Source organism: Cryptomeria japonica, chromosome 11 (genome assembly GCF_030272615.1).
Source record: "Cryptomeria japonica chromosome 11, Sugi_1.0, whole genome shotgun sequence".
Lineage (NCBI taxonomy): Eukaryota > Viridiplantae > Streptophyta > Pinopsida > Cupressales > Cupressaceae > Cryptomeria > Cryptomeria japonica.
In genome coordinates this window covers 322056856-322075334 of record NC_081415.1, presented here as the reverse complement: position 1 = coordinate 322075334, position 18479 = coordinate 322056856, and the positions used below count along the sequence as shown (strand labels likewise).

Below are 18479 nucleotides of genomic sequence, written 5' to 3'. Positions count from 1 at the left end.
AGCATTTCCATAAATATATTTTGTTCAAACCATGCAATTAGATCTCATTGAAAAATTATGTCAAACACTTCAATTGCCCTGCAAATTCAAACCTCTATTTATATCAGTCGACTTCCACTAATTAATGCTTGCCTCTATCGAAGTCTTTTGTCCGAGAAACACCCCGACCATGCTCTCTATGTCCTCCTTCATGCTACCATTTTCCCGAAGGCTATTATTATTTATGGTGAGTGATCATCTTTTACAGTTTTATGATAATCCTAGAAGCACCAAGTAACGCACACATATTCTAGGTAGGAAACTTCATTTATTTGTCAATCTGCATGAGTATGGATTTTCACTTTTTTGATAGTACAATGTGTAGTGTTAAAAAAAGTTATTGCATAGATATTCTTATCCATGCAAACTTATTTCAAATTTTGTGCGCATCCATGCTCTGTCACTCAAGAATCTTATCGAGCCACCAATAACTAATATAAAAAAGTTCTACATTTTGGGTGCTAATAACCTTTATTAAGCCTTTGTTCATCTTGTTTCAAGACAAACACATTCCTTTCAGATCGGATGGTAACACTGTCTATATAAAAAAAATCAGAGTTATGGAAAAATTGTTGCCTATGGAACTACAAACAAAGTCGAAATCATTCAATGATTTATGCCTCAACCATGTCGTAATCAAGAACAATTCATGTTAAGATGGCAGGGTATGTCTCATTTTGAATCCTTCCCCAATCGTATGCCTCTCTAACGTGATCATATTGCTATTTTAATATTTTGAATACATCACCATTGTTGAAGCAATAGAAATGATTCCTAAGACTAGGGAGCTAAAGACAACCAACCCATCCATAAACAACAAAACTTTTGATCATTACCTTCCTAAAATATTAGATAAGATCAATTTATTGGTTGAGTAATATCTAGTTTAAAATGTGTATTAGACCTTTGGCTGGCAAGGGATCATTTTTTTATAACAGTTTTTTGGAGAAGCACGAGGACAAGGGTGACAATAATGACCACAGTGGCCATGTGGCAATGGATACAATGGATGGGTAATATATTGAGATCATTCTTGCACTCTCACCATGTCAAAATAATTTCTCATCTTTGATAGCTGGTCATGTACCTCCTTAATGAGAAGTGACAATATTTTTCATTTCAAAATTTTATAAAAAAATTTTATAGTTTTTAACTTCATGTTCAATAAAATATTGGTCTACACTCCTAATCATGATATATGAACATGTGAGGTTACTTGGTAATTTAAATTGGAGCATGATCTTAGATAGCACCTACAAGAGAATGTTTACAATATGGATTATATAAACATAGTTGGTAATTAACTTAAGTTCCAACTTCATGCTATTAAATATAATTGTAAATTATTTTCAAGGAACTAGTATTCTTGTGTGTGCAAGCCTTAAGAAGCATCTATTTCTATATAGTAAATATGAAATTCTTGCAATATGTGGGTAAAAAGGCACTTTAATCACATTGATTTTGCCCCATGGATCTAGATAAAATTGCACTATTGATGACTATCACATACCTAACAAGGAAAGGCTTATGGTCAATATATGGGAAATAAGAAGAGGCCCAATTGCAAGAGGGAGTCTCTTAATCTTACAACTTAAAAATCCAGGAAATATTCTTCAAAAGGAAAAAGTTAAGACTTAAGCTTGCCCCCATTTTACTATTGGAGTGTGAAAGTTTCTCAAAATTTGTAACCACATTAAATAAAAAGATAACATGATATCTCATTAATTGTTAATTGACTATAAGATTAAATATGATAAGGGGTAAAATATTTACCTTTATTTCACATTTTTTTTATAATATCATGTATTGAAAAAACCCTCTAATACTTCTTGATTTTAATGGACCTTATTATAATGGGTGGCTACCGACCTTATAAACTGTCTGGGGAGCAAACTTGGAAAGGATAGCTCACCCGTTGCCTAATTTTTTTAATGGATCATTACTATATGTAATAGTATGTCTATGTTTTAAACAAGACAACTAATTATTCATGCTTATTCTCATGAAAATGTATGTTGATTTCCTTGCTACAAATTATTGGACTATATTTTACATTTATGAGGAATATTATATGATCTTTGACAAATGACAAAAAAATAATATTATGTTCTTTCTTTGCACCAAAAATGAAGTTGATTACTATGTTACTAACTATATTGTTTCTTCTATGGTGAGGTTATGCCTTCAAAACATATGGTGCAAGTACTATTACATGGATGGTACAATACTTTGATAATAAGACTATCTTCTATGTGTCTTTGAATCAAATGGGCAAAATATGAATGTAGCTCTTGAAGAATCAATATGGCCTTGAAGATTTATGGAAGAGTTCCATTTGGATACATATGAAAGTACCACATTACTTGAAGTTACTTTACTCTTTCTAGAGAATATCATTTCTAAAGATCAAAATGAACATTGAAGATCATGGGCACCTCACTCAAGTGAAAGCATTCTATAATAAAGGCACCTTGAAGATCATGGGCACCTCACTCAAGTGAAATCATTCTATAATAAAGAAACTTTGAACATCATGGGTACATGCTATATATTGAAATTTTAGCCATCACTTTGAAATCCTCTATGCAGTGATTGGCTTTAGGTGAAGCCGTTAAGGGGGAGTGTACATGACACCACCTAGTGGCTAAATCCTAGATGTAAGACCTAATAGACATAAGACCTTTAGGCATTATATGCTCCAAATTCAAATAATGCTTGGCCTTAGGTGATGCCATTGAGGGGGAGTGTGCATGTCAATGACACCACCTAGTGGCTAAATCCTAGTTTTAAATCCTACGGGTAGGCATATGTCCTAATAAGTATGAAATAGGACCTATATAGGCATTAGTAAGTCCTTTAAGCCTACAGATAGGCATATGTAAGTCCTTTTTTATTTTAAATACTGCAGGTAGGCATTAGTAAGTCCTATAGGCACATTTGTGCTTAAGTCCTACGGGCATATTGTAAATTCTTCTCCTTGTAAATCTTCCACTTGTGAAAGCATTGTACTAAGTGCTACGGGCACTATGTAATGAACCTGGGGAGAGGATAATTTGAGGAGACCGTGGCTCCAATATAAATTTTTAAGACCTCATAGCATCATTTTTAAAACACTAGGATTATAAATTATGACAAGATGACTTTCATGTAGTCCGGGATGCATGATCTTCATGTTGGCATATATTTGTGTCCCTATTTATCACTATCAAAGAAGACCTACATTACTGGGCTACTTCATTTTTTCTTTTATAGACATGCGATCCCCTATTAACATTAAGGGGGAGTGTTGGAACATAATGTTATTAGGGATCACATCCTTATAATATTTATATATAATGTTCTAATATAAGGTTATAAAATCTTATATATTATATGCTTTATAAGCATATCCCATTTGAAATAATTATAATCTAATAACTATTAGATTATTAATTATTTATGAGTGGGGGCTATTGAAAAGGTGTGACTAGTGAAGCCACCCTTCCTCCTATATTTAAGGGGGTTCTCTCTCGATTGGGAGTGGTGAGAATTTGGAGCTTTATGGTGAGTTGTATCACTATGCATATGAGGTATTATTGGCCATGTGGAAGTATTGGAGGAGTGTCCCAGGTTCGAGTCTATTTTATGATAGACTATATTTGTAAGTGTTTTAATAAAATGATGCTTTATGGGGTTTTTTACCCGAAAGGGTTTTCCCCATGTATATCTTGTGTAATGTGTACATTTATGCATGTATTATTCTCATTTCATTTATTTTATGATCTTGTTTATAATGATTAGTATCCTAAGACCCTAATTTCTAACAATAACTCTACACACAATTGGTGGGAGATTGGACATATCTTACATCCATATAACCGAATCTTTATTTTGTTGTTAGTTATCTCTTTCAGCTTTTGGCACAATTAAATTTTGTTCATTGGTAGGCATCAAAACATGTGTAAGGATATGTCAATGGCACTCTTCACTTTGGCCTGCTCTATCAAAGAACAGCGGCTTTTAGATTGATAGGCTTTACAAACTGTGATTGGTTCAGATACATTGATAGTAGAAGAACAATCACTGGCTATATTTTCTCCTTGGTTCAAGCATCGAATTTTAATATAATATGCTTCAACAAACTATGGCTCTATTGAGTTATATGTGATCTCCAACTTCGTCACACTACACCAACTCCACATTTTTATGACAATTAGACTATTTTAAAGTTGGTGAAGAATCTAGTTTATCATTTTCACACCAAACAGATTGAGGTTCATCATCACTACATTCAACACATGGCCAATATTGGTAACATTTCTCTCTCCAACGTCACATCTCAGGGGCAGTCTAGTAAAATGACTAAACTTCTTGGTTCTACTCCCTTTTCAAATTTTGGGACAAATTAAGGATTACCTCTAGTTTGGTCTTTAGGAGAGGGAAAGAGAAGGGGGGGATGTTAGATTTAATGGCATGTATTTAATACTTATAAAGACTTTTAACATGTTAATTATTTCTAATTAACTTACACAATATAAGTTATAACAACTACAACCATTGGAACTCCTTGAACATTAACAAATAAGTGTGCACGTATTCCTATGTGTTTCTCATGGATGATTTTCTCATTATTTGAATCATCAATCTTCTAACAAAAGGGACATACCAACATCTGTCAAGTTTGAACATATATGTTACACTTGAAATTATTATATTTGCTACTGTACATCGTATGTATTATATACAATCAAATAATAGATGATAAAGGATTACTTGTCCACTAGAGATATATTTAAGTCCAACTAAAATGTATGTAGACAAATAAGACATCTTTGAACAAACACCAACTAAAACATAAATAGAAAAGCTTGAAATTTCAAAAGAACACTTACTTCTGATAGTTTCTGACATTGCATCTTGGGAGGAAGAATTCCTAATGCCTCCAGCAGTGAATTTTTTAGCTCTGGGTAAAGAAGAATACAATAATAAAAGTTTGCAAACAAGCACTGATATTTCATTTAGCACATTAACATTTGTCATCACTTTGACAAAAACGTCTTACTATCAATGGCAAAATATAAATAATACCTTTATTTTCCAATAGGAGAACTAGCAAGCTCAAAGATGCCAGCACCAGTTTATAGTTCTCATAAGAAACAAACGATGGAAGTATTGAGCTGCTTGTGAAATGAGACCAGATATAAGAAAAAACATGCTCAAGGGTAAGGCAAATGAAGCGCACCAAGTCAAATTGATAATAAAATTATACATAAATAAATTATTTTAATTTTCATCAATACAGATTTTGAAAATGTAAGGCATGAATACATACAAAGCATTTAAAAACACTTGTAAGTGTAAGCCACAATCATTACAAATCAACACAACTACCTTCAATATTTTCTTCTACTTACTTTCAAAAATAAGCACAAATTTGTCATTTAGCATGTTAGGAAAGCTGCAAGTTATAAACTTACCTTACATTTGATTTTCTATCCTTTTCACTTTCCTCCAAAAGCCCAACATTTATACATGGTTCTTTAAAAGGCTTAACAACCATGTGTTGATCTTCTTGATCTATTGAGTGGGTATTAATGTTAACCATAGAAATGCCAGATGCCTGCTCCTTTGTTTCGGTATTAGTGTTAACCACAGAAATTCCAGAAGCCTGCTCCTCTGTTTGCCTATTAATGTTAACCATAGGAATTCCAGATGCTAAAACTGATTTTTTACTCTCATGTTTGTCACACTCACAGTTGAAACTTGTAGTAGCCACCCTCGGTGGACAGAGAAAAGCAGCACTAATAGTATTCGCTACTTCTTTGCTATTGACTACTTGGAGGAGACGGGAGAGAATGTATAAAGATGTGGTAGCCCTTATCTGCATGCTCTGAAGTAAATAACAAATAAGCTAGGTAAGGGATGAGAATTTTGGAAACCAGGAATTGTTACAAGAAAAATTTTGGATTACAAAATGGTAGAAGGTGAGAACCCAGCTACCTAATCATTATAACACTCAGACGATCCAAAATTATAAATTTAAATGCAGTGGGGCAAGAAGTCCATAAGTTTAATCATTCTAAGAAAAGCTAGTTCATTATACAACTTACATTGGAGTGGGATAAATGAAGGGATGGTAGTAACATTGGAAAAACCAATGTATGCAATAAGTTGTGTGTCACCGGTCCACTCAAATCAGAAACACTGGCACAAAGTATGTCACTTAAATAATAAAGGTCATCATCAATTTCTTCAATTGTTGAAACCAGCATTTTTTTAATATCGGAAGCATCATCAATCCTGCATCAGCAAGTTAATCAATTGTAAATTTAAAAAGGACTTAATAATTACACTTCAAAATGTAAACAGGATTTTTTTCTTTCTCCATTTGACCAAACAGATCATACTGCAAGAAAATGGTTCAGATGCTCACTGTGCCGCTCTAACAACAAGAGCATCTAATTTGAAAGTATTTTGCTTTAGGTGTTTCACCAAATCTGAGAAATATTCTGACAGTGGATGGGTTGTGATAAATTTATTGACACTATGGTCATTCACTGCAACCATAAAAAACAATCAGAAAACCCCATCAACCTATTCTTCAAAAATGTTCATGTATCTTTGAGGTACAAACAAATGAACAAATGAGGAATGAAAGCAATAAGAGAATTTACAAAAGACAAAATAAACACAATTCACATTAAAGATTGAAAATTTCATTACCACGATATATGCTAAGTGTCAACGCGCGTACGGCTATGCAGATCATGTTGTCTTGGTGATTGAAAAATTTGATAGCTTCACTGTACAATGGAAAGGAGACTACAGCATCCTGTTAAACAACAATTAAAAAAGCCTCGACTCAGAAGACAACTATATATCACTCCTACTCTACATGGTTATAATATTCAAAGAGTGTGAATTGCAAAATAATCATTATAGAACTTAAGGAGGTGATCAAAGAAATTGAAGCTTATATTTTTCAAAAAAATTGATTGGGAGTTCTCCAGCTAATCTAGATATGCTCTTAATTTCTGAATATAAAATATCTGACTTATTCTTAGATTATGTAACAATCTCAAATCATAATAGAGTGACCACATGGGTATCGGTAGGATCCCCCCTTTGTTGAAGAACCATTACTTGATCCTACTCTACATCAAATAGCTTATTCCCTAGAGAATAAAATGTTGTAATATCCCCTTACTTTTTTTTATTTTTAACACAACAAGATTCACCCGTTAAGGTTAGAATAATCAAACTTGCGCAGAAAGGAAATGCTGAAAGTAACCCTTTCACTTTTTGATCACCGAGAGCCCAATATGGGAAGGTGAGAGCAAACGGTGTTGAGGCGATCATTAGCTTCAAATAACTGGAAATAATACAATGCTTGGGCGGCAAGCCATCCCCTTCCACTTTTCAACGGAATATGGAGAATATTAAAAATCACCAGCCAAGGATGATGCAAGAAACTGAAGAACAATCACTCTACCGCTCATGCAGCAAAAGGACTAGAAATGAAATAGCAATCAACTCCACTGCTTATTCAGTGGGAGGGCTGAAAATGAGATTACGATCAACTCAACCGCTTATGCAGCGAGAGGACAGTATTACAAACTCAAGATAGGCGGCTAAGCCAGCCTCTTCCACTTATGCAGTGGGAACCAAATAAGAAATCAGAAAGATAGCTGTTAGTACTACTAACCAGCTTTACAATTCATTACAAAGATTTCTGAATATAAGAAATATTGCTAATCTAAGGTAGGCGGCTAAGCCAGCCTCTTCCACTTATGCAATGGGACAGCAAAAAGCCAAAATGTTGGTGTTAGTACTACTAACCAGCATTACAATATGAATCATAGCATATAAGAGTGATGAACTAAGTACAATAACATGACCAACAATTGCAAATGAAACCAAATCCTTTCTCTTCACACCAATGAACTCACACACCCCAAAACCAACTCCAAACACCAAAAACTCTAATTCTGATATACTCCCAGCATGTTGAAAACACACAGACCAGCAACACCAAATCCCACTAAAACACTCACAACTCACCCAATTCTTAACCAAATGACACGAAACTCAAAGCAAATGATCACTAGGAGGTAGGCGATCATTCCTAGGACAACAAAACATGGCAAACAGACACCAATAATTTATGCATGCATTCCAAAGCACTCAGCCACATGGTACGGCCAGCTAAGGTACGATTTTGCAAAAATAAAATCCAAAACAACATTTTAAGCTCTATAAACTTGCAAAAACAATCGCCTAAACCATAAAGAAAGATAGATGAAATACCCGGAACGAGGAGAATGACACACTGAGACCTGCAACCCAAAATCCACTTCAGCACACTCTGCGACTAGCAACAAGAACACACTATAGCACTCCCAAAAATCAGAAATCTAATATATAAATCTGCAACATTATCTTCAATCCACTCCTCTGAATGAAGAGCAATCTCTGGCTTGACTAGTTGCTATATTGCAAGCAAGAAATCAAGCTATGGCTAGGAGGTAAGCATTCCCCGAAGCTTTCACTCTGCATTTCGGCAACATTTCATTTGAAAAATTCTTGGATACCAAAAACAAGAGCCCAACACTCTTATTTATAGACTTTGTGTCTCCAAATTCAAATTCACATTCCCTCCAAATGAACGCCAAACCCAAATGCACATTCACTTCACATTATTTTGAAATTACATTTCATTTCTCCTTTCTCCAAATCAACCTTCTCATAGGAGCAAATATACTTTTATAAAAATGACAATAAAATCATAATGTGGCATCCAAGGTAGATAAGTGAAATATATTATAAAATTAACTTATTTCTCCATAAGGCGTCCATCTTGCCTCATTAATATTTCACTTTATAAAGTATTTTTCCTCAATAATAAATCGCCCAATCTATAATTAAGGAAATGACTTAGATATCAATATAACATAAGCAATCCCTTTAAAATAAATCGTCCAACCTTTGCCTTAAGTTATAATTTAATTTAAAACATCATTTTTCATCAAATACTAAACCTGCCAAAACAAGCTCCAAGGATATGGGGAAACAAGCTGAGAGAATTGCCCTGCCAGAAATAGTCACTCAACTGAGCTGAAGAACCCTTGCCAAGAATAGCACAAAAAATGCTTGGAAGACCAACTGCTCAAACTGACTTGCCGGAAATAGCCATCTGAACAAGCCTGCTAACATCTTGCTAAAAATAGTACTTACTAAAAAAAGCATACTGCTAAAAATAGTAAGTGTTTCCAAAGTGATTTTAACCACATTCTGAGTAGCCGTCGCACTTACTAAAAATAGTAAGTCCGAAAAAAGTCACCCGATGCAAATGCATGTCAAACCATCTTGAAGCTCTCTGAAAACCCAGAAGGAATCCAGAACCCAAACTGTCAAACTCCCACATACACCCCCTAAAAGCACCAAAGAATCCTCCTAGAAAATAGGAAACCCTAATTTTTGCTCCTGACTAGCCTACGGGCCTCCGAAATGGGCTAACAGCCAACTGAACTAATCACTGTGGAGAAGGGGACATTACAAATGTCCACTTCAGAGTCTCATACTTTGTCACAGTAAAGATCTCAATTAAAAAATCCAACAATAGGGTCAACTACCATCCCAATCATGGCCACGACACATACTTTCTAGCAACAGTTCCTTTGAAAGAGGAAGATACTCCTCTTAGCCACAAGAGATAAAAAAAAATGCTGCCAATTAGAAACGTCTTTTTTAAATATTGGGTTACAAATATGATTCGCCAGCAGCTATATAATGAATGAAACTAAGTCAAGCTGTCAAGCCACACAAATCTAAACCACAGTACAAAATTGCTCAGTAAGAGTTCATTGCCATAATACAAGAGATCTTATTATAGAGGGACAACTACAATATCATCACATGAAAGCATAATTATCAAAATAGCTTACAGGAATTCAGTTCAACAAAAGAACAACAGCAGCTTTCAAAAAACACAATATAAAGGGAAGTGAAAAAAGCCCCAAAGGACTTGACATCTTGTTTTCTGCAAATTTATTGTCCAAGAAATCAAGAAACTTGACCAACTTTTCTTCGATGCATTTAGTATGGCGATCAATGCAATCGTGCACCCACCATTCAGGGTAAGCACTTATTGGTGTAAGACTGTGACTAGGAACTGACTCAACACTGTTATCAGATTCAGAACTCTCACCATTATAAACATCAGCAGGTTTTTTACCTTCTCTTTAATCAGGTATCCTTCACCATCAAAACTGTCATCTTTGACAAGAACATAGAGGACAAACTAGGGGTGATTTCCAGAATTTAATACTCAAATTCATCAACCACGTCCTTATCAGCGAAAAAAGTACCATCAGCAACAAAGTCATTGATCTCTTCATAGCTCTTATCCACCTATAGGCTGACCTTAAATGATACCATAAAAAGGGTGACATCTCTAGAGAAGCCAATAAGTTCCCTCTATTCACCTTCAAGCACATTCTTGTTCCATGTTGTAGTGCCCTTCTTGTTTGCAGCTTGGAGATGTGCAGATCTCGGCACTGGTCCAAATTTACAACTAGAAAGGAAAAACAACAAAACAAGAAAACAAGAAAAATGAAACAAGAAGAAAAGAAATCTTACCTTGCTCCAATCTGAAAATGCCTCTCCAAAAGATAATCAATCTTTGAAATAAAGAAGAATATCTCTTAAAAAGAAATTAACTGTATTCCAAAACCCTAGCCACGTTTTTGAAAAAATGCCCAAAACTGAAAAATGTGGCAGCAAATGCATGAGAAATGGCATGAAAAATGGCCAAGACTCTTTCTAACCTCAATACCTTAGCATACCAAGCCAAAACAATTCATAACATTGCTGATTTGTGGCATTCCAAATGGCAAAAAAACGTGGTTTTTTGAAAAAACGTGGTTTTTTGAAAAAACGTGGTTTTTTGAAAAAACGTGGTTTTTTGAAAAAACGTGGCTGCTGTTATAAACCAAAAAAAACAGCAAACTTAACCTCCATGTGGCATGAAAGGTGTTTGAAAATGCATGGAAATAGGAAGGAATCCAAAATGCCTTCTATCTCCCAAAAAATCACCACAAAAATTTCCTTAAAATCCTCAAAAAAAAACATTTTTCTTTGCAATTCGGGTTTTTTGGAACAAATAGCAAGTTTAAAATGCATGAAACAATGAAAATCGGGTTTTTTGGAGGATATAACAAGTTTAAAATTTCACTTTTTCAACATGTTAGGCAAAATCGGGATTTTTTGACCAAATAGCAAGTTTAAAATGTCAAAAATGCACTTTATAAGCAAAATCGGGTTTTTTAGACCAAAGTGCAAGTTTTAAATTGTCACTTTTTCACTTACAAGGCAAAATTGGGATTTTTGGAGGGAGATGCAAGTTTTATGCACTTGTAAAGGGGAAATAAAACCCCTACAACAAGTTATAAGTTACTTGCACATATGTAATGGGGATTTAAAATCCCTATTACATGTGAAAACCATTAAAATAGGGGTTTTTAGACCAAACTGCAAGTTTACTTGTAATTGAGCCAAAAAATCCCTATTTTAACTAAACAAGACTAAAAACAATAAAAAAAATAAAAACAACAAAGGGGAAATTTAAAACAAATTACAAGTAACATCTTTTAAATAAAAGTGCACATGTAATAAGTCAAAAATTCCCCTACAAAGACCAAAACAATGAATATCATTAAAACTTGCAGTTTGAAGAAAATTCTCCACCTACAGTCGAGATTTTAAAATCCGAAATTGAAGGAAAGACATAGCAAACGAACCCAAAATTTGACGAAATTCGAAACGTAGTTCGAGGATGGACTAAGGATTAAGCCAGTCCAAAGATTAGTCGAAATTCTGTGTCGGGAAGCGTGCCATAGAGTAAAATTTTTTATTTTTTCACAAATTTTTCATGTAATGGTCCTTCATTTTTTAAAACAAAAATGAGGACAACACCGTCTCCAACGACGGAATGCGAGCGGCCAATTCCGCAGCTCTATCTGCCTGGATCTGAGTCTCCCGGAGTCGGTAATAGCCATCCCGCACAGCCTCCTCAATCTGTCTCACCAAAGTCTGCACTCGACTCTCTCCGACCACCTCCTGACATTGCCACTCTGCTCTCATCTCAGGTAGGTCTATGGTCGGCCATCCTCGTGCCTCAAAGCACCTCCGGAATGCCTCTCCTACCCCCGAAGTAGCAAACTCACGTAGGCTCTCCAAGGCTGGCTGAACAATGGAGTCCTCAACTGTGGAGGCTACCAACCGCTGAACTGCCCCCTCCATCTCAACAAAAAATTGTGCTACGGCAGTAGGCTGGGTCCTCCCTACACCTCCGTACTGAAGGCCCATCTGTGAAGGTATTTCCTCCTTGCCACTAGTGGGCAAAACCAGCTTTGCAGGATGCTCCACCAACTCGACAACCTCTACTTGCGTAGGATGCTCCCCCAAATCAACTACCTCAGCCTGTGTAGGATGGCGAGGTGTAGCAGGTGGTGGCCCTACCGGAACTATGGGTGGGGCGGCATACCAGTCCAACCATGTGTCTGTGTCCTCCACTGCTTCCTTACTGTCCTTTGCCTACCCCATGCCTTCCGTCCCTATTTCCTGTTCTATGACAGGTGAGCACACTAGAATACAAGGAGTGGTGGTCACTGCAGGTGTGTGCATTATAGGACAAGGATGCATCTGCCCGAATGCTGGATTGGCCACCCCAGAAAGGACTCCCGTCGTCACCCCAAACGAGGAAAGTGGTGTCAATTCCCCGTCCACATGCAGGAATGCTAGTGTGAATAACAACTGCCCTGCCCGAACCCCCTCTCCTGGAGGTCGTGCCACACCCCCTGCTAGCAGCCCGCGGGTTCCACGTGGTACCTGGCCAAAAGACACTGCACAGTCGCCCTCTTCCGTACCAGGGGTCCCTGTCGCCACCTCTACTTCGGCCAGCTCCGAGAGTCCGAAAGTAGTGTCCCCTCCGGAACACCTCGATGTCTCCTCGTACTCCACACTCTCGTCTGCACTACTCTCTGCCTATCCTGAATCGGTGTCACTGGCCGACACCACCACCGGGACCTACCTTCTTCTCTTCCTGCTGGTCTGACCCTCTCCACCAGCCGCGAGTGCGCCCAACTCTATCCAATAGAAAATAGTTGGCTGTAAGGCATCAATGCAGTCTCGTGGTCGCCACCCTCTCAGATTGGCTAGTACCTGTACTTGTACGAAGTCCAAAAACAACCCGATGGCATGGTACAGCATGTAAAAAACTTTGTGCTTCACCATCAGGAAATCGTGGGCTCTATCTGATAACAAACTTGCCCAATCATATACCGTACCTTTCTTCAGGCCCTGCATCAGTGCAATCATAGGTACCACTGCATCCGATGCCCTACTTGTGCCAATTAATCGACTCTGCATCAAATCGAGCAAGCACTGCTAGATGCCAGGTTTCAGGAATGTTTTCTTTAACCCTCTGCCCTGCGGTGCTAGAATCCTTGCCCAGTCGGCTGTCGTCAAGTCATCCCGACACATTTCTTTTAACAGTTGCGTTTTCCATTCTTGGGACATCTCCGTTGCATTTTTGTCAATCTTTCTCCCTGTATCCGGGATGCCAAAAACCCTCTCGAAATCATCCGGATTGAAAGAAACTATGATATCTGTATGCTGAAACTTAAATGACGATGTACGCAACTCTGGATCATAGGTTTTGATCATAGTAAGCAAGCATGGTTCAAATTCCTTAATAAAAAAGATGGGCATTTGTACTGCGTCATGGACGCGTGCTTTGGCAAGGGCTACTTTGACCTCAATGTCGGCTGGGGTTAGGGCCGTTTCCCACCATTGTCTACATGTACTGCAAGTTAGTCCCTCAAACGTCACAGTGTCTGGCGTGACTTTGTGCATGCGTGCAACCTACACCACAGCCTTCCCCTGGCTCGCATCCTGCTGATCACCCATTGAATCCTTTCCGTGTTGTCCTCTCTGGGATTCCTGTAGCCTCCTTCGCCAATCTAATTTCTTCAACCTTCTAGTTGCCTGCTCCATCGACTGAATTTTGTTTCCTGGGGTACAACTGCCTTAGTGTGTACGGCGTGGCAAATTTTGCTCTTATACAGTTGCAGGATGTTTCGACTTCTTTCCCTGATGAAATGGTGTACGGAATATGCACCTAGTAATCAAAACATCTGTCAATTCAAAACCGTATGAACCTTTCTCTTTCCCTGTGGATGGACCAATTTGCCATCGTACGACCCTTTTGCCTCTTTTTTTTTTGACACCAATGACCGTACGAAATTGTACGGCCTTTTCTCTTTCCTGGTGTTTATGTCCGTACGGAATTGTCGAGTACTAAAATGCCTGAGACCGTGACCGTACAGAATTGTACAGCTTTTTCTTTTTTTCTAGCGCTTGTGTCCGTACGAAATTGTTCCGTACTAAAATGTATGTCCGTACTAAAATGTCCTCCCCGTACTAACAAGTAATTCCGTACTAAAATGTCCTCCTCGTACTAACAAGTAATTTCGTACTAAAATGTCTTGTACCGTACTAAAACTAGTAATTTCGTTGACCTGGCAATGATTTTCGTCGACCTGGCGATGATTTTCGTACTAACAAGTAATTCCGTCAACCCGGCAATGATTTCTGTACGGAAATTTCCTTCTTACTAGCCCCAGTCCATACGGAATTAAGACTGTTATTTCGCCATTTCCAATGTATGCCGCACTTTATTTTCCTTCATGTCTCTACTAACTAAGTCCCATTTTAATATTCGCCAAAATTAAAAATATTGCTTGTAAAAGAAATATCAAAAATGTTTTGTTTTTGTTTTGTTTTTTCAAAAATTTTCATTGTTTTTTTTTTTCAATTTTTCATTTTTTTTCCAATTTTTACGATCTGGGCATTCCCGTCGTTCCTGGTACACCTTTAATTTCAAGTCGTTGACTGCATCGGGTATTTCCTTTCCATCGAGCATCCACAGTTTAATGGCTTCGTTCGCGCCGACTTCGCGAACCTTAAATGGACCCAGCCACTTTACCTTGAACTTGCCAGGGTTTATTTCATTGCGTCCGTTAAACTTCAGCACAAGTTGTCCGGGAGTAAACTGCATTCTTCGCAGGTGTTTATCGTGCCACGTTTTCCACCTCTACTGTGTCATCTCTGTCGCCCACTGAGCCATCATTCGTCGCTCATCCAATTTGTTCAAGGCGTACAACCGCTCTCGGAGACACTCCATGTCGTCTAGTCTGTTGTCAATGGCGATCCGAAGACTCGGCACCATGAATTCCACTGGCACCACCGCTTCCTGCCCGAACATTAACTGGAAGGGGGTCTGTCCTGTGGTGACCTTAAACGTCATCCGGTACGCCCAGAGTACTGACGGTAAGCGTTCCTCCCAATCTTCCTTCTCCACTCCGCAAGACTTGTAAATCACAGAGACAATTATTTTGTTTGTCGCCTCGGCTTGCCCGTTCGCCCGAGGATAGTAGGGGCTTGATAAGGAGTGGAATATCTTGAACTCCGTCGTGAGCAACCAGATTATATGATTGACAAAATGTCCTTCCCAGTCACTCGTCAATTGGATTGGAATCCCATTCCGTGTAATGATTTGCTCGTAGATAAACCTTGCCGTACTGACGGCCAAATTGTCTGGCAGAGCTCGTGCCTCAACCCACTTGGTCAAGTATTATGTGGCCACCACGATGTATCTGCACCGTCGGGCTCGACTTGCCTTCAAAGGTCCGATGAAATCCAGCCCCCATCATTCAAATAGTTCCTGGGCATTGGACGGGTTGAGTGGCATAAAATCCCTCTTCAGCAGCCTCCCCGCCCGTTGGCACGTGTCACAACTCATCACCCACTCCTGGGCATCATTGTGCAGTGTCGGTCACCATAGCCTTGCTAATAGAACTTTCCTGGCCATGGTGTCGGGCCCCATGTGCCCTCCTGTCGGGCCTTCATGTGCTTCCCGTAAAACACCTTGAAATTCTTCCTCCAGGACACATCGCCGTAGGACCTGGTCAGGGCCCATTTTATACAAAAGGCCATTAATGAGTTGAAACGTCTTACTCCTTAGTACGAGCTTCCTTTGCTCCCCTAGTGGCATCTCTCTAAGGAATTGTGATGTCGACAGATATTCCCCGATGCTTGTGTACCAAGCAAGAAGAACGGCAATGCAGAATAAGTGGGCGTCCAAAAAGTCTTCATTTACTCCTTCCGCCGGTTCCCCTGACTTGATTCTAGATAGCTAGTCAGCTATCACATGGCTTTTCCCAAGTCGTACAATAATGTTGAATGTAAACTCCTGCAACAACAGCAGCCATCAGTTGATTCGCCCCTAAATGATTGGCTTATTCACTAGGTACATTAACGCCTGGTGGTCCACATAGAATGTGAACAGCGTGGCTAGTAAGTAATGTCTAAACTTTTGGACGCAGTACACCATCCCCAGGGCTTCCCTCTCTGTCGTACTATAGTTTTTTTCCGCATTTGACAGGAGTCTGCTCGCGAAGTATACCGGGTGATCTAGCCCGTGATCGCCAACCTAGGCCAGTGTGGCCCCTATGGCAAAATTTGATGCGTCGACGTGTACATGGAACTCTTTGTCCCAATTCGGATATGTCAGGATTAGCGCACCTACCAACCGTGACTTCAGTTCTTGGAAGACTTCTTCCTGAGCCATCCCCCATGCGTACCGTTCACCTCTCCTCATCAACTTTGTCCAAAGGGCAGGATACTTGAGCAAAATTTTTGATAAACCACCTGTAATACCCTATTTGTCCTAGGAAGGATTTGATTCCCGTGACATCTGTCGGTGCGTCCATTTCCACTATCACCCGAACCTTGTCCGGGTCAGTCTTGAGTCCAACCTTACACACTATGTGTCCTAACAGCTTCCTTTGAGGCACCATGAATCTGCATTTTTGGGGATTGAGTGCTAGGCGGGCTCGCCTACATCTCTCCATGCATTCGCCAAGTGCGGCCAGATGTGCATCCTGGTTATTGTAGATGGACCAGTTGTCAAGGAGCGCCCTGAAGTTCCCGACTGACATCTTGTCAAATATGTGAAGGATTATCCGTTGGAATGTCACTGGAGCGTTGCATAACCCGAACGACATTCGGTTATACGCGTACATGCCATCTTCCACTACGAAGGTCGTTTTTAATTTGTCCTCTTCGGCAATGGATATCTGGTCATACCCAGAAAATCCATCCATAAATGAATAAATTTCATGACCGGCCACTTCCTCCAAGATGCTATCCGTAAATGGTATTGGAAACGGGTCCTTTACGGTGACCGCGTTAAGGCATCTGAAATCCACGCAGATTCGGATCTGGTTTGCCTCCTTTTTAAGGGATATCACTATGGGCGACACCCACTCGCTGGTCTGCACTTTAAAAATAATCCCGGCTTCGAGCATACATTCAATTTCATCATTCACTTTCGCAGCATAGTTTTTATTCATTCTGTACGGCCTCTTCCGTATAGTTACGAGCCCAGGTACGAGTGAAATTTGGTGTACACACAGTTTTGGGTGCACCCCTTTGAGGTCCTTGTACGTCCAAGCGAATACATCCTTGTATTCCATGAATATTTTAAACGCGACGGCTTTCAAGACTGCATTCCAGTCGTCGCCAACCAAGATGTTCCTTGACTCTGCTTCCGTGCCGAGGTTTGTAGGTTTTACAGACTCTCCGTACCGGATTGGTTTCGTCATGTCAAACCTATGTGTTGGTGCCTCGTTGACAGGAGCATCCCCTTCCGTGTATACCACGTATGCTGGCGGAAATTCATTTTCGTCCGGCTCCTCGTCAACCTGCAACATGTTGCACCCATACAGCAGCTCGTAGTCTTCCATTTGCTAGTAGAAGAGCCCATTAAGGGAATCGGTCTCATCTTCCGAACATCCTTGGATTCCCAAGACGCCTTCCTCATCCGGTTCCCTTCCGTACTTTCCTTCGTCAACTCTGCCCTCATCGTCCGATTTCGATTCTGACGCGAGTTCTTCACTCACGAGTTGTGCTTTCAGGTCGATAATAAATTTTCGCCTGGCTTTCTCCATGGACAGCGTGTTACACTTCCAGTTGTGATTCGCTCTGGCCACCACCAACCACCCTCTACCAAGAATGGCATCGTATCCTTTCTTCGCGAGCGGAATCACCACGAAGTTGAGGACAAATGGTTGTGTCCCAATGGTCACTTGTTGCGCCATGAGCGTTCCAAGAGGTTTGATACCATGTTGGTTCGCTCCCAGTAAGTTGGAGGTTGACGGCCACAGTGTCGACTTGCCAAGCTTCTTCCAGGTTTCTTCCGGAAGCACATTCATTCCCGACCCGCCGTCGACAATGGTGTCATCAAAATGGTGCCAAGTATTCCCATTTCTACCACCGTCGGGTGCCGACCACTGTATAGTGTCAGGACCAATGGGTCTGTTGGTGTTCCGCCAAGAACA

The 18479-nt window shown here is 39.3% G+C and overlaps 1 protein-coding gene across 6 annotated transcripts in view; it reads right to left on the bottom strand.

Annotated features, from left to right (window-relative positions):
- Positions 1–18479, bottom strand: part of LOC131065049 (protein TRANSPARENT TESTA 9) — a 213334-nt gene that overhangs the window by 161626 nt on the left and 33229 nt on the right. For all 6 annotated transcript variants that reach the window (XM_057999422.1, XM_057999423.1, XM_057999425.1 and 3 more), the window contains exons 7-12: positions 6742–6850; positions 6452–6575; positions 6129–6318; positions 5496–5908; positions 5107–5195; positions 4911–4981 (exon numbers count right to left, since the gene is read on the bottom strand). In XM_057999422.1, coding sequence (XP_057855405.1) covers positions 4911–4981; positions 5107–5195; positions 5496–5908; positions 6129–6318; positions 6452–6575; positions 6742–6850 — 996 coding nt within the window. The remainder of the gene's footprint in view (positions 1–4910; positions 4982–5106; positions 5196–5495; positions 5909–6128; positions 6319–6451; positions 6576–6741; positions 6851–18479) is intronic.